The sequence below is a fragment of the Apteryx mantelli genome, chromosome 5, assembly GCF_036417845.1.
Source record: "Apteryx mantelli isolate bAptMan1 chromosome 5, bAptMan1.hap1, whole genome shotgun sequence".
In the NCBI taxonomy this organism is placed as follows: Eukaryota; Metazoa; Chordata; class Aves; order Apterygiformes; family Apterygidae; genus Apteryx; species Apteryx mantelli.
Window position 1 is genome coordinate 25745674 of NC_089982.1, and position 13378 is coordinate 25759051.

The window sequence follows — 13378 nt, forward strand, 5'->3', positions numbered from 1 at the left end:
AGGAGCTCCATTTGGAAGACAGGAATGTTCTGAATATTAGTTTTTTCACCTTTTGGAAACATCTTTTTTTGACAGGCTCTAGTAGCATGTCATCTGAGGAGAAAGTTTCCACTTCTACAGGAACTTAGGGCTTTTTATAGGGTCCTGTTTTCAAGGCATACTCAAGAAACTTGTAGTGTATAAGTAAAAATGGTACAGAGTAATCTTTCTGGTTTCTATACTTGATTGTCAATCATGTTTTAAGAAGGGATGTTGTAATGAGGGGAAGGAAGCAGAGTTCTTTTAGTTTATGAATGTTAATTTTCTTTTACTCTCCTTGCTTGTATGAAAAAACTGCTGCTGTATAATATCTTCTTGTAAAGTGTTTACTCTGATTTTAGAATATGTGTTTGTGAGTCTGTTGCTCCTGTAGATAAAACTGAAGGGTTCACAGTTCGGAATAAAAAATCTTGCTGCATTGTTATGTGTTAAATATAGAAAAGTTTAAAATAAAAAAGGTGGAGAGGAGTATTAGAATTCTTTGCATTTTTTTTCTATGAGAATGGCAGTTCTTAAGAGGAATTTGTTTCAAATATGAATACTTGTGTAGAAGTGAAATGCAACTTATAAATAACTCAGATGTGAAAATAACAGAAATACATATTCCAGCAAAAGAAATGAAAGCCTTTAAATAAAGTACTAAAAAGTGAGTTTTTCCAGCTGCCCTTGGAAAGGGAATCTTTCTTTTGAATTAATTAGCATTATTGATGCTTAAAGCAGAGCAAGAATTGCAGGTATGAAGGTTCTAGTTCAGGATCTGTCAGACAAAAAACACTTTCATTTTACCTTTTAACAAGGTTATCTGAAGAGAACCAGAAACTGTACGGGAAAGACAATTAGGCTTTTGTGCTGCTCTGTAATTTATTCTTATGGCTAGCATAATAAGAAACACTTAAGTTTTAAAAAATTTAATGATTACTTTGGTTGTGAATGAAAAATAGTATCTATATGTTCTATAATGCTGAGTAGTTACTTTCACTTGCATTTGAGAATGTCACCTGTCAACTTGTTTTAGGTCCCAGATGGTAAATCGTGTATGGGGGTTTTTTTGTTCGTTTATTTTTGTTTTTTTTTCTCTCTCTATAATTTCTGCATGTTAGCTCAGGCCTGAGAAAGTTAAAAATATATAAATAAGGCAGAGATTGGTTAGCTTGGACTACTGGCCAAGTAATGTGTACCTTCCTTCTTTCCTTCTCCCCCTCCTCTTCCCTTTTCATGTACCATAAATGCTTCAATTCTGATTTAATATTTGCTTCCTTGATAATATGGCAAGCACTGACCGCACTTTTTTTAATTGTTGTGTATTTGTATAGTTAAATGTTTACATGGACACAAAATCCTGTAATAAAAAACTGACAAGATATTCTTGCTGTTTTTGCTTATAGCTCTCGACTAGGAGACAGTGAAGATCTCCCAGATATCCGTGTAGATGCAGCATCTCCTGGGCCAAGAGTGACCTTTAACATACAGGATTCTGTAAGAATTACTTTATATGTGATACTAATTAATGTCTTGTGCCGTTTGGTCACAAGTTCATGAGATAGGTATACCTAGGCAGACCTGGATTGCTTCTGTGTGTGTGTGTGTGTGTGTGTGTGTGTAAAAATATTGGTATGTTTTGAAAATAGATTTGTTTTGATAGAAAATAGATGTTTTGATTTCTTAACATGGAAATTAATTGAAATGTTAGGGTGGAAATTAATTTAGATATTTAGGAAAATACTTGAAAGGGGTATTTTTCCAGGCTGACATATAAAATAGTAATATGGGTTTTTTTGTGGGCACTTTTAACAGAAGTGTACAAAAATTATCTAGTACTTTTTGCATTCAAATATATTTGGAGTTTTGGAAATGAGTCAGTTTACTGTAGTCCTACAAGTATATCCCTTTATGCATTTAAAAACGATTGTTGAATATTGTTTTGTTTTCCCATTTTAAAAATGTCGCTATTGTGTGTTTTTTTGCATAGCTGAGGTTACTATAATTGTTTTAATTTATATTTTTCTTTTCACTTTTAACTAAGTTGAATAAAACAGTTTTGGGGATTGCACAACAATCCAGCTGTCCAGGGGAAGGGTCTTTTCAGGTATTTCTGAGAAGAAACAAATACTCTTTGCCAGAGAACTAATTTTTCTCACAGGGAGCTGCTTTTCAGCGTTTCATCTCTTTCTGCACTCAGCTAAACAGAATGTATATCAAATTTGAAAATACTTAAATTTAAATTTGTAAAGTAAGCAGAGGAATATGATAGGCTATTGACAGACTCTCCAGAGTGCATACATTTTTATGTAGAGCTAAAACTTAGTACTTTCATAAAATAAATTAGTGGAATTTTGTTTTTGTATTTTCCAAGACTCTGATCGAGCCTGATGTAAAATGACATAAGTCTAGTCTTGACTGATACCTGTCTTGAGCACACTTTAGAGGAGGGCTTTGGTGCCTGTGCAGGTGTCTCCATCTGTTACATGGTGTTCCAACATTGCAGGCATTGACTCCAGTACAAAATAATTGTTAGGTGGGAGGACGTCTTCTCGTACTTTTTTCTGTTGGAATTCCTGTAGCTAATGCAGAGTAAAACATTTTCAAATAACACAGAGCAGGGAATGTGTCAAAATATAATACATGGAGAACAAATTGATTTTTGAAATGCTTTGAAAAGCATGTTTTAGGTATAATAACAAAAGGTTTTTTTAAAAAAATAACTTCTTAGATAACCTACCTTTCTGCCTTCCAACTCACTCTTCTAGGAAATAGATTCTCACTTCTGAGAGGGAAGGAGAAATGAAGCCTAGAAATGTGCTTTGCACATATAAATATCTTCACATATAAAAGCTGTCCTACCTTTTTCCCCCCTTATACTCAAATATAAGCCCAGTAGCTTAAATTTTGTTGGCCTAGCAGTATGTTATCAAATAGTGTTAAGTGTCAGGTGTTGAATAAAAACAATATTCTTATGATGCCAGTTCTTAAATAAACTTTAACACATCTCTAATTTGAATTTGCAGACAACCACGATGTAGCTCTGTAGTAATACTGCTCAGATAGTGCTGGTGTTAACCTAACACTTCCATATACTTTTCAATTGCATAATAATGGTGTCGGTGTTCCAGAAGTGCTTATGTGGCGCTTGTGGTATAATTTGCATGAGAAATAGAAGGTCTCTTGGAAATTTGGCCTGAAGTTCATTTCATATCAAAGCACTTCTGTCCAACACTGTCCAAGAGCACAGTCCAGTGTTTAAAATGATCCTGTACATTCTGTGTTAGCATTGTGCATGTACATCTCACTAACACTTCTGGGTACTTCCCCCCTTTACAAAGTTGATGATGATTTTTGCTATCTCTTGTTCTTTTCTTTCACAATATATTTTTTTAAATTTAAATGGTATGTTTCTATTACTTCTGACGGTATGAATTGATCAGAGCATGATTTAGCTTAACTAGCATATTTAGCTAACAAATTCAGATCAATCACTAGGCAGTGGCAATGTCTCCCCAGCAAGCTTTCATTTCTGTGATTTTTTTTTCATAATTCATCTTGCAATTCCTACATCAGGTGTCTCTGTATTATGAGGAATTTAGGCATGAGAGCTTCTCAAAACCACTCTTTCCTCCCTCCCCTCGCTCCAGAGCTATCTAATGCATTCTTGAGGGAAACAATATCTGTGGAAATTTAATATCTTTTTGTTTTTCTGCAATCAGTTTCCAGAGGAGACAGAAATGGACCTTTTGTCTGTAACTATTGATGGTCCCTCCCATTACTCATCTACTAGTGAAGGCTCATGCTCGGTATTTGGTTCATCCAAAACTCCAGTAGTCTTCTCACCCAGCATTCCCTTCCAGCCTGAAGGACGTCGGGATGACAGCTTATCGTCAAGCAGTGAAGACTCTGAGAAGGAGGATGACCATGAAAGAGAGAGGACTTATTTTTATAGGAAACCACCGTAAGTAATGGTCCTAATGAAGAACATGCAAATTAAGAAAATACACTTGAAATACTGGCTTTAAGTCTATAAAAGCTGTTATTACTGATGAAGGACTGATTTTTGCCTGAAGTGTGTATGTGGAGGGCAGGTGGAAGCTGTGTTCAGCAGGTTTAACTGCGGGGAGGGAGAAATACTGATGTGAAAAGGTGGTTGCTCTTTATAAAGAGACAACTGTTAAAAATTTTAGGGCTTGGAACAGAACAGAAGAACTTGGAAAGAGAGTTTTTTGAGGCAAAGGGCAGGTTTTAGTGGGAACAGCATTTGTTAGATACAGCATAACTTTGAGTTTTATCCAGCAATTATACCTCCATAAAGTGCATGTAATAATGTAAATGTTATGTTGCAAATAAAATGATTGTATGTATGTTTTCCTATCTTTTGCTTGATTGAGAATTTAGAATAAGGAAGGCTTAGTTCTTTGTAGTACCCCAAGCCAGAGACAGGCCCCTTAGGAATGGCCAAAGACAGGCAGATCAATGTATTGCTGTACATCAGATAAAGCCTTTAACCAGAAACCTTTCAAAAATGTTTTATGCTGAGTGTGAACGCAGTCTAACAATACTTCCTAGTATAAATTCCACACTAATATCTAGTCCACAACTGTGCCTCTGTAGGAATACCTCTCGGAAGAAAGCAACAGGCTTTGCTGCAGTCCACCAACTGTTCACTGAACGCTGGCCAACAACACCTACCAACAGAAGTGTGACTGGCACTACCACAGAGAGAAATATTGACTTCGAACTTGATATCAGGGTTGAAATTGATTGTGGAAAGTGTGTACTGCACCCTACAACGCTTCAGCAGGAACATGATGACATTAGTTTACGAAGGTAAGAAACTTACTACTCAGTTGCCTTGTGGAGAACAGGGTATCAATATTTTATTCTTCTTCAGCTATAACCCTTTTATTTCCATCACTTAAGTTACTATCATGATATGCACAGTAATTAATGATTCTTATGCACTGACCTGTTTGAAAAGCATAAAGATGTGTAAATTAGTTTGCTAGCATCACATTATTCCCAGTTTACCACTATTTTGTAACATCACCATGAGCTGCAATTGTTATGGTTGAGTATGCCACAGGGAGTTGCAGTTGGTTAGGAAAAACTGGCTTATGCCTCTCTTCTGTTGATATTTTTTGAAAGCATATTTTATCCTCTGTAGATGAAATTTTAAGCTTCTGAAGTGCTTGTATTCCCTTTTTCAGTCTCCAGAGACATAACTTTACAATGTCATGAATCAACACAATGATTTGACTAATATTGGGCTACTGTTGTGTTTTCTCATGATCTTTGAGGACTCCCATTATATTCTGAGTGTAAAAGCATGCTAATATTCTTCATATGTTCCTTTATGTTCCTTTCTTAGTTAAATGAATGTTTTTCTGAGATGACATAAGAGCTTTACTTCTGATCTTAATGAGGTTTGATCTCATCCTAATTTTTTTATTCTTTTTCCTGTGTTTATGTGATTGGGCATCTAATGGCAGCTTTACACTAATTATTTTTAGTCTGATATGATGTTAATGATATTGCAAACTTTAAGAAACTTGTTATATGTCAGTGAAGATATTTCTTAATTAGTATGAGAAAATGAGATTTGCTTGTTTTAATTTTCATTTTAAGAGGTAGGAACAATTGAGAAATACTTTTTCCTGCTGAGCAGTATATGAAGGAGATCTGTAATTAGGAAGTGATTGGTGTCTGTTTTCCTGTGACACTTCTTTTGTCTAAGATTTCATAGATCAGGAAGGAGAATCTCAGGAATTTATATGCAGCCAAGCCTTAGAACAGAGAAAGAAAATTGATAACTATTATCTGTACATCAAGGAACTGCTCACAGAGAACAAGTCATATACTGTGCGTGAACTTCACTGTAAGGGTACAGAGCTATGGAGGGTTTTTTGCCAAATGACTATGAAATAATTTTGTAGATTTTATTCTTTGAAACAATCACAAAATAAGCTTTGGCAAAACCAGAATGGGCAGACAGAAAGGGAGTGCAGGCACAGAAGCAAAGAATAAAGCAGGGATTGCAATCTTTGTATAGCTGATATTACAAGTTTGTTTCTTATTAATCTGATAGGTGTTTTTTAATACCAGACAGCATACTCTTATTAATAAAAGAGTATTAAGTTTCTATTAATAACATGTAATGTATTTATTTTAGGAGTTATGATCGGAGTTCCAGAAGTTTAGATCAGGAGTCTCCTTCAAAAAAGAAGAAATTTCAAACTAATTATGCATCTACTACTCACTTACTTGCTGGCAAAAAAGTGCCATCATCTCTACAGACAAAATCTAGCGATGTGGAAACAACAGTGTTTTATATTCCTGGGGTGGATGTAAAGGTAAAAGTAATGTATAATTGGACAGGGAAACACTCTTTCTCTCTGCTCAAATATGCTTTAAAACCAACTACATTGTTATGGTATGTTCAAGTTAATATATACAGCATACCTTAGCAAAATCTCAGTGCCGCAGATACTGCTAAAATAGGAATAATGATTCTGTAACACTATGTTGAAAACTGTTAGAGATTTTCAGCTTACCGGCTATTTCCCCTCATTTTCTTAAGAAACAAAACGAAAAACCCTGTATGTACCCATCAAAAGCAGCACTATGTCAAAAGATGCTCTGTAACAATGTATGTGATATACATAATGTAAAGAAATCGCTTCCATTAACATTTTGGTGGCTGAAATTAGTGTTCTTTTTTTTTCTTTTGGGTATTTTGTTCTCTTACAGGTAGTTCTGTTCAGTATCTGTAACTGATAGAAGTGCAGCTTAGTAGTTGTCCAACATAATACATGAAGCTCTCTTTCTGTGGCTTGATGTGTAACGTTTATTATACCAGTCAGAATAAAAAATTCTTCAAAAAAATCCTCTTTTCTTAGAAAACTTTCTCCCAAACATCTTCAGACTGTACGGGTCCTCCCCCCCCCCCCTTTTTTTTTTTGCTGTCCTAGGAAGAAAGGAACTTAACAGAAATGTTCTTGTATTTTAGTAGTGGAATATTTTCATCATGCAGTAAGGCAGAAAGAAAGCTATATGCAGACAGGAACAAATAGTTGGTGTCACATGACGTGTTAGTATCACAGAGAGAAGCTGCAAACTTTATACAATTAATAACCCATGTTTTTAAATGGTTTGTTTCCTCTGTTGCTCTGTTTCATTGATTTTTTTTTTATTTTTTTTAATTTTTCATATGATAGAGGTGATGTACAAATTTATCTTTTGTACAAAGATTAGATAGTCATATGCAGCGACTATATCTAGAATGTGATTGGAATGTAACATATCTTACTATGATATTTTTGTAAATAATGCAAAAATGTAGAAGAGAAGGAGTGACACAAAACAGCTGTGCAGAAATTGAGTTATTTTTGTGAAGTAAATTGATTTTTATTTGCTTTCAGTTACACTACAACTCTAAGACTTTAAAGACTGAATCGCCAAATACTTCTCGAGGATCCTCTTTGCCAAGAACCCTTTCCAAAGAGTCCAAGCTGTATGGTATGAAAGATACTGCCACATCTCCTCCTTTATCTAGCACTACCCACAGCAAGACTAACACCTTGCTTCCTCCCCAACCCCCACCCATCCCATCAGGTACTTACAGACAATAACCTTCTAAAACTGTCACGGATTTATATTTTTCCTTCATATAATCTACTAGCTTTAGATCTGTCTGCACATTGGTTGAAGCATGATATTTATCAAGTCTACACATTGGCTACAGAAACCCAATTCCAGAAGCATGAATGCAGTTCATAAAGCTGCATTTTTAGAAATCTCTTGTTAAACCAGTCTCAGTAATGTCTGTCATAGTCACCATGGTGTATCACAGTGAAGGGCCATCACTGCATTCTCTCAATTTACATTTAACAAAGTAATGCTCATTACTGGAGGATAAAGCTTAAGTATCTGTATAAAATGTGCCATGCTGATTGCTTTATTCATAATCCAAGAAAAATAAGTTAGATGAATCCTTACATCCATACGTTACATCATTTGAAGAATACGTTAAGTTTTCTAGTGCTTTTTGCCATGGAAGTAATGTATAGAAAAATGCTTTCTGGAATTCGGTTGTTTGCTGTAATACTGAACAGCTGTTTGGAGGTATTTGTATTAATCAAAATACCAGATTAGTGACCTCAACTGTTGCAGTCCCTTAAATAACTGTGATTTGGAATAACCTGAGTTCTAATACCTAAAGCTTGTTATATCTCAGATGATTCCTGTTTTCAAGCAGGAGTCCTTGTTACGTCATGTCAGATCTAGAGGTATGTAGATTGCACCTCCACCTTCTGAGACTTTCACTCCTCTCTCCTTCAGTATTTGAATATTAATTTAGAAACAAATAGCCAGAATTTGTGAAAATTTGAGCAGGAAGAAGTAATAACTGAAAACGTTTTTTATAAAACCAGCTGAGGTGCTGGGAGAGAAGAGTGGAAATGGGGACACCTTCAGTTTACCCACACTGTTTAGCCATTAGCTCTGACTCCTTTAAATGTCCATCCTCTTTGATTGCTGAATATTGCATAGTCTTGATTTATGCTACTTTTCTTCAATTTTGTTTTGTACTTACATATCTTCTTTCCATTCTTTGCCTATAAATTCTTACCAAGTCATGTCTAGTTACCAAGTCTTGCTGTTTTTGTATCTGTAAGCCCCACATTTGAGGGACTTACATAATCTGCATTTGTATGACAATATGAATGTCTCCCCAAACTAGAGATTGCAATTATTTTATTTCTTTATGTATTTATATTTTTATAAAAATTTATTAGTTTATGAATGGTTTTACAGCACTTAAATATTTATTATCTGTATTACTTTTCCCCTTGAATAGAAACTATTTTGTCTCAGTGTCTTTAGTCTGCAGTAAGAGCAAGATGGGACAATCTAGACAGTCAGAGGCATGAGACAGAATAGCTTGCATAGCATGAAAATTCATTGTTTGCTTAGTAAATAAAAGGATTTTTAAGCTCTCTTGTAGGCACTCAGTTAATATATATCTTTTTCTTGGAGAACCTCAAATCATTATCTCTTATTTGAATATGAATGATATCTTACCTCTGGTTGTACTATCTGATTCTTACAGGTAGTAATTAATGTCTGTGTTACATATAGGTGGTAATTGAGCTGTACTAATATCTTCTGTGCATAACTTGCCAAAAGTTTCTTTATCTTTTGGTGAGCATGGATCCAAGTGCTAGCCTTCTCCACCAGTTTAAGAGAGAACAATCCTTCCGTTAGTTTATGCTCTGGTTATCTCCAGGTTTTGAAAAATGCTCGTTTCGAATCTTCAGTTGTTCTTTGCATAAATGCAGTTAGACTTGCCATTTACAGTTTTAATCTTGTAATATTTGTTTTTCAGTTTAAACTGACGTTCTTCCCAAATTCATTTATGTCATTTTCCTAATATTCTTTCATCTCCAGTCAGCTGTGGTCACTTTGTGTTGTCTGTTTGGGGAAGAATTTTGTGTGGCTGATTTCAATGCTATTTTGAAAGAAGCAAAGGGGTGCAAGAGTCCCTGGTTGGGAAACAAGCACAATGCAATTACAATCAAGCATGATAGACTTATAGTTGTTTTCACACAGGTTTTTTTTAGTGAAACCTTATGGTTTAATTTTTTTCTAATTATTCTGATTTATACCTTTTCAGATGATGATGATGCAGAGGATTAGAGGAAACAGCTGTTAGTTATGAAATATCACCTAAAGTTTATCAGTTGTAGTTAAATAGGACTACATTAGACAAATTTATCTTTTCAATGTTGCAGCCAAAGGGAAAGGAAGCGGTGGTGTGAAAACTGCTAAACTATATGCGTGGGTTGCACTCCAGTCATTGCCAGAGGAAATGGTTATTAGCCCATGCTTACTGGACTTTCTAGAGAAAGCTCTTGAAACCATTCCGATTACACCAATTGAAAGGAACTATACAGGTAGGTTGTACCTTTATATTCTAGTGTTCTAGGCTTTTGTCTTTTTTTTGTCTTCTGATGGCATTGAGCCGCTCTTCCCTTTAAATTCCACTTTCTAATGAATACTTGTACTTGTTAAAAGCTGTTAGTTCACAGGATGAAGACATGGGGCAATTTGATATACAAGATCCCTTAGAAGAGTCCACAACGTCATTAGTATCATCATCGACATCAGCATATTCATCCTTCCCTGTAGATGTGGTGGTTTATGTACGGGTTCAGGTGAGGTTTTAATTCAGTATTCAGTATACCAAATAACTTCAGTCACAATCTTTGAGACAGGCCATGCTTCTAAGAGATTTTTTGTTTTGGTTTGTTTTTGTTTTTTTTTAATTATTTTCAGGTGCCCATTCTGAGATATGCATATCTAGTGTGATGATAGATAAAACTTCTTTCAGCAGTTCTGACATCTTTCGGTCCCATGGAGACCAACAGAAATGAGCTGTTTTGAAAAACCGCAGAAGTTCTGAGCATTTTTAATCATAACTACTTTTTAATTGTTGTCAGAAGCATTATCTTTGTTCATGCTCATTCGTGAGCAGACTTTGGTCATCCATAGGTTCTCCTTGTATATCTTGGAGTTTTTTGAAAGTATCTTTCATAACTAGTATTTACATCTATTATTTATAGATACTATTACAAAACAAAAACAGTACTTAAAGAATTTTCTCAGTTTATGCTAGGTGTAAAAATGTAGGAATGTATAGTTCTTATCTGTAAGGTGTATTCACACTGCTTAATATTCTTTGGGTCCGGGCTCTCTGTATGTGTCAGAGAGAAAAGTGCTACTGCAGTGTAATGCAGAGCACCTGAGTTTGATCTGAATGCTGCTACTACATTTTCCCACTTTGCTCAAACAATGTTTTTTCATAGTGTAAATTTGATTATGTTTCCACATTGAACAACTTATTCTGACAATTTTTTTTATGCCTATGAAAATTAACCACAACAATTTGTAGCCTCTCTCAGCTTCTGCAAACTCAACTCAGCTGGCCAAGGATGTGTTGGGGGGGGGGGGAGGGGTGTGAGGCTTCCAGGATCGGCTCAAGGGTCAATTGTTTTTGTGCGGTTCTTGCATGAAAGGAATGAAGTTGTGGATTGACTTGCGGAGAAGGGAGAGGGGAAAGCACATGTCCTCTACTGCATCCAAGATTCCTCCATTTGAGTTTTCTAACAGCTTGTCCCAGATAATAGACCTGGTGAAGGAGGGATTCCTTGAAGTGAACCTATCTATATGAACTTTATAGAGTTACCTTATTAATTCTAAAACCAGTCTGAAAAGGTTGTAATATGCTTAGATTAAAAAAAATTAAATGTGGCACACTATTATTATAGCTCAAACTTGGGGTGTTTTTTAGTATTCTGTACTTCTTAACTGAATCCTTTATTTTCTCTCTCTGCTTTAGCCCTCCCAAATCAAGTTCAGCTGCTTGCCTGTATCAAGAGTTGAATGTATGCTGAAGTTGCCCTCTCTGGATCTTGTGTTTTCTTCAAACCGAGGAGAACTGGAAACATTAGGCACAATGTACCCAGCAGAAAATGTGTTAGTTGGTGGCACTGCTTCACAGAGTGGTTCAAAGAATTCAGTTAGTAAATCTGGAGCACCAGGTAATATACATACGAGTGATTACACTATATGCAGCTTGTGGCAAAAAAAAAAAAAAAAAAGTTCTTTTGTCTAAAATTATAACAAAAGATAAGCTTTTACAAACCTATTTTTAATATATTAGTGACCTCGGTAGAATTTCTTCGTATTGTATCAGTTTCCTAATCTGTTGTAAAAGCTTGCACAGATGCATTATATTGGAGCTTTTTTTTGTCTTGGTTAAACAAGCTCAGTTATCCATTATAAAAGGCTAGCATCAGTACTTAGAATATTTAAGTTACATTGCTGCTAGGAGGGTGTAATTTATTGTGCATTTGTTCTGTTTAATAATGTTAATAGTATTATTTCATGTTTGCAAATGCTTTCATATAAAACTAACTTTTGGAAAAAAAATTTGACTTCAGGTTCATCACCTGGACTAGGCAGTCCTCTTGGCAGAACCCGGCACAGCAGTAGTCAGTCAGACCTGACCACCTCTAGTAGCAGTTCTTCAGGCCTGAGCTTTACTGCCTGCATGTCTGATTTCTCACTTTACGTGTTTCATCCATATGGAGCAGGAAAACAAAAATCCGCTGTTACTGTTCTAACTCCTGGATCAGGAGCTTTAGGTACAGAATAAATTTGTGTTTGCTTTAATGACCATTCGCTAAGGTTTGATTTTTGAACTGAAGATCCGAAACAGTCACATAAGACTAAATTTTCTCCTTTCTATTTCTAGGTAACGTGGATGAGGAACCTACTTCAGTCACAGGCCGGAAGGATTCTTTGAGCATTAACCTTGAGTTTGTGAAAGTCAGCCTGTCGAGAATAAGGCGTTCAGGAGGTTCCTCCTTTTTTGAGAGTCAGTCTGCAAGCAAAGCTACAAGCAAGATAGATACTACACTGATAAACATATCTGGTAAATGCTTGTTTCATTTTAATTATGTTCCTGTCTATTCATCTAATGAGAGAACTGCTGTTCCAGTGATACACTTTACTCTCACCAGCTTTTGTGGATGTTATTTGAGAGCTATCTATCTGTTGTGTGCAGTAAAATTTTTGTTCTTTTAGAGTGAAGTGGTGATTGACATTAAACTTTCAATTGTATACTTGCAGTACCTATTTGCAGATGCACCTTTTTATCCTCCTAACTCATTTAATGTAAACAGATAGGTTTGCTCAAATGTGTCTCTGACATCAGTCTTACAACTCTTGAATATTTTGAGATAAAGCTAAATTGTTTGTGTTTAGTTAGTTAGTCCATGTCGTGTTAATTGTATTGCAGGTATTTCTCACAATAGGTATGATCTGGAGAAAGTGATTTTAAGTCAGTAATAGTAATTTTAGTCTGTCAACTTCATTGTGTGGTCTTAGTATGCAGAAAAGAGTGGTTATTTTCCACCTGCTGGCATAATATTTGTATCTATCTATCTGTCTATCTATATATTTGTCTTCAGATATGCAATCCCATGGTAAGCATAGGTAGCCTTGTGTCTGAGAAACTAGGGTCTTTGAACAGTATTGTTTGGGTGGTATCTGCTCCCTTCATTCTGTTAACCTCACTTGAGAACCCCAAAACTTTGACTGCAATACGGTAATGTATGACTACGTAAATAGCAATGTGGTGAAACATGTAGTATTATCTATTTTCATTTACATAATTTGCTTCAATACCAAACCAAATAGCTTGCTCAGCTTTTAAACTATTTTTTTTAGCTATGCCAGTAGTTCTTGTTTCCCACAAAAAAAAAAGGTTCTTTTCTACAGTATTTCATTT

At 35.3% G+C, this 13378-nt stretch overlaps 1 protein-coding gene across 11 annotated transcripts in view; it reads left to right on the forward strand.

The window, feature by feature from the left end:
- Nucleotides 1-13378, forward strand: part of BLTP1 (bridge-like lipid transfer protein family member 1) — a 128954-nt gene that overhangs the window by 103077 nt on the left and 12499 nt on the right. For 6 of the 11 annotated variants that reach the window (XM_067297678.1, XM_067297681.1, XM_067297683.1 and 3 more), the window contains 11 exons: nt 1425-1515; nt 2063-2125; nt 3741-3982; nt 4639-4854; nt 6197-6377; nt 7446-7638; nt 9816-9977; nt 10099-10238; nt 11423-11624; nt 12027-12230; nt 12341-12520. In XM_067297678.1, coding sequence (XP_067153779.1) covers nt 1425-1515; nt 2063-2125; nt 3741-3982; nt 4639-4854; nt 6197-6377; nt 7446-7638; nt 9816-9977; nt 10099-10238; nt 11423-11624; nt 12027-12230; nt 12341-12520 — 1874 coding nt within the window. The remainder of the gene's footprint in view (nt 1-1424; nt 1516-2062; nt 2126-3740; nt 3983-4638; nt 4855-6196; nt 6378-7445; nt 7639-9815; nt 9978-10098; nt 10239-11422; nt 11625-12026; nt 12231-12340; nt 12521-13378) is intronic. The other 5 variants (XM_067297684.1, XM_067297685.1, XM_067297686.1 and 2 more) reach the window with 4 other exon arrangements.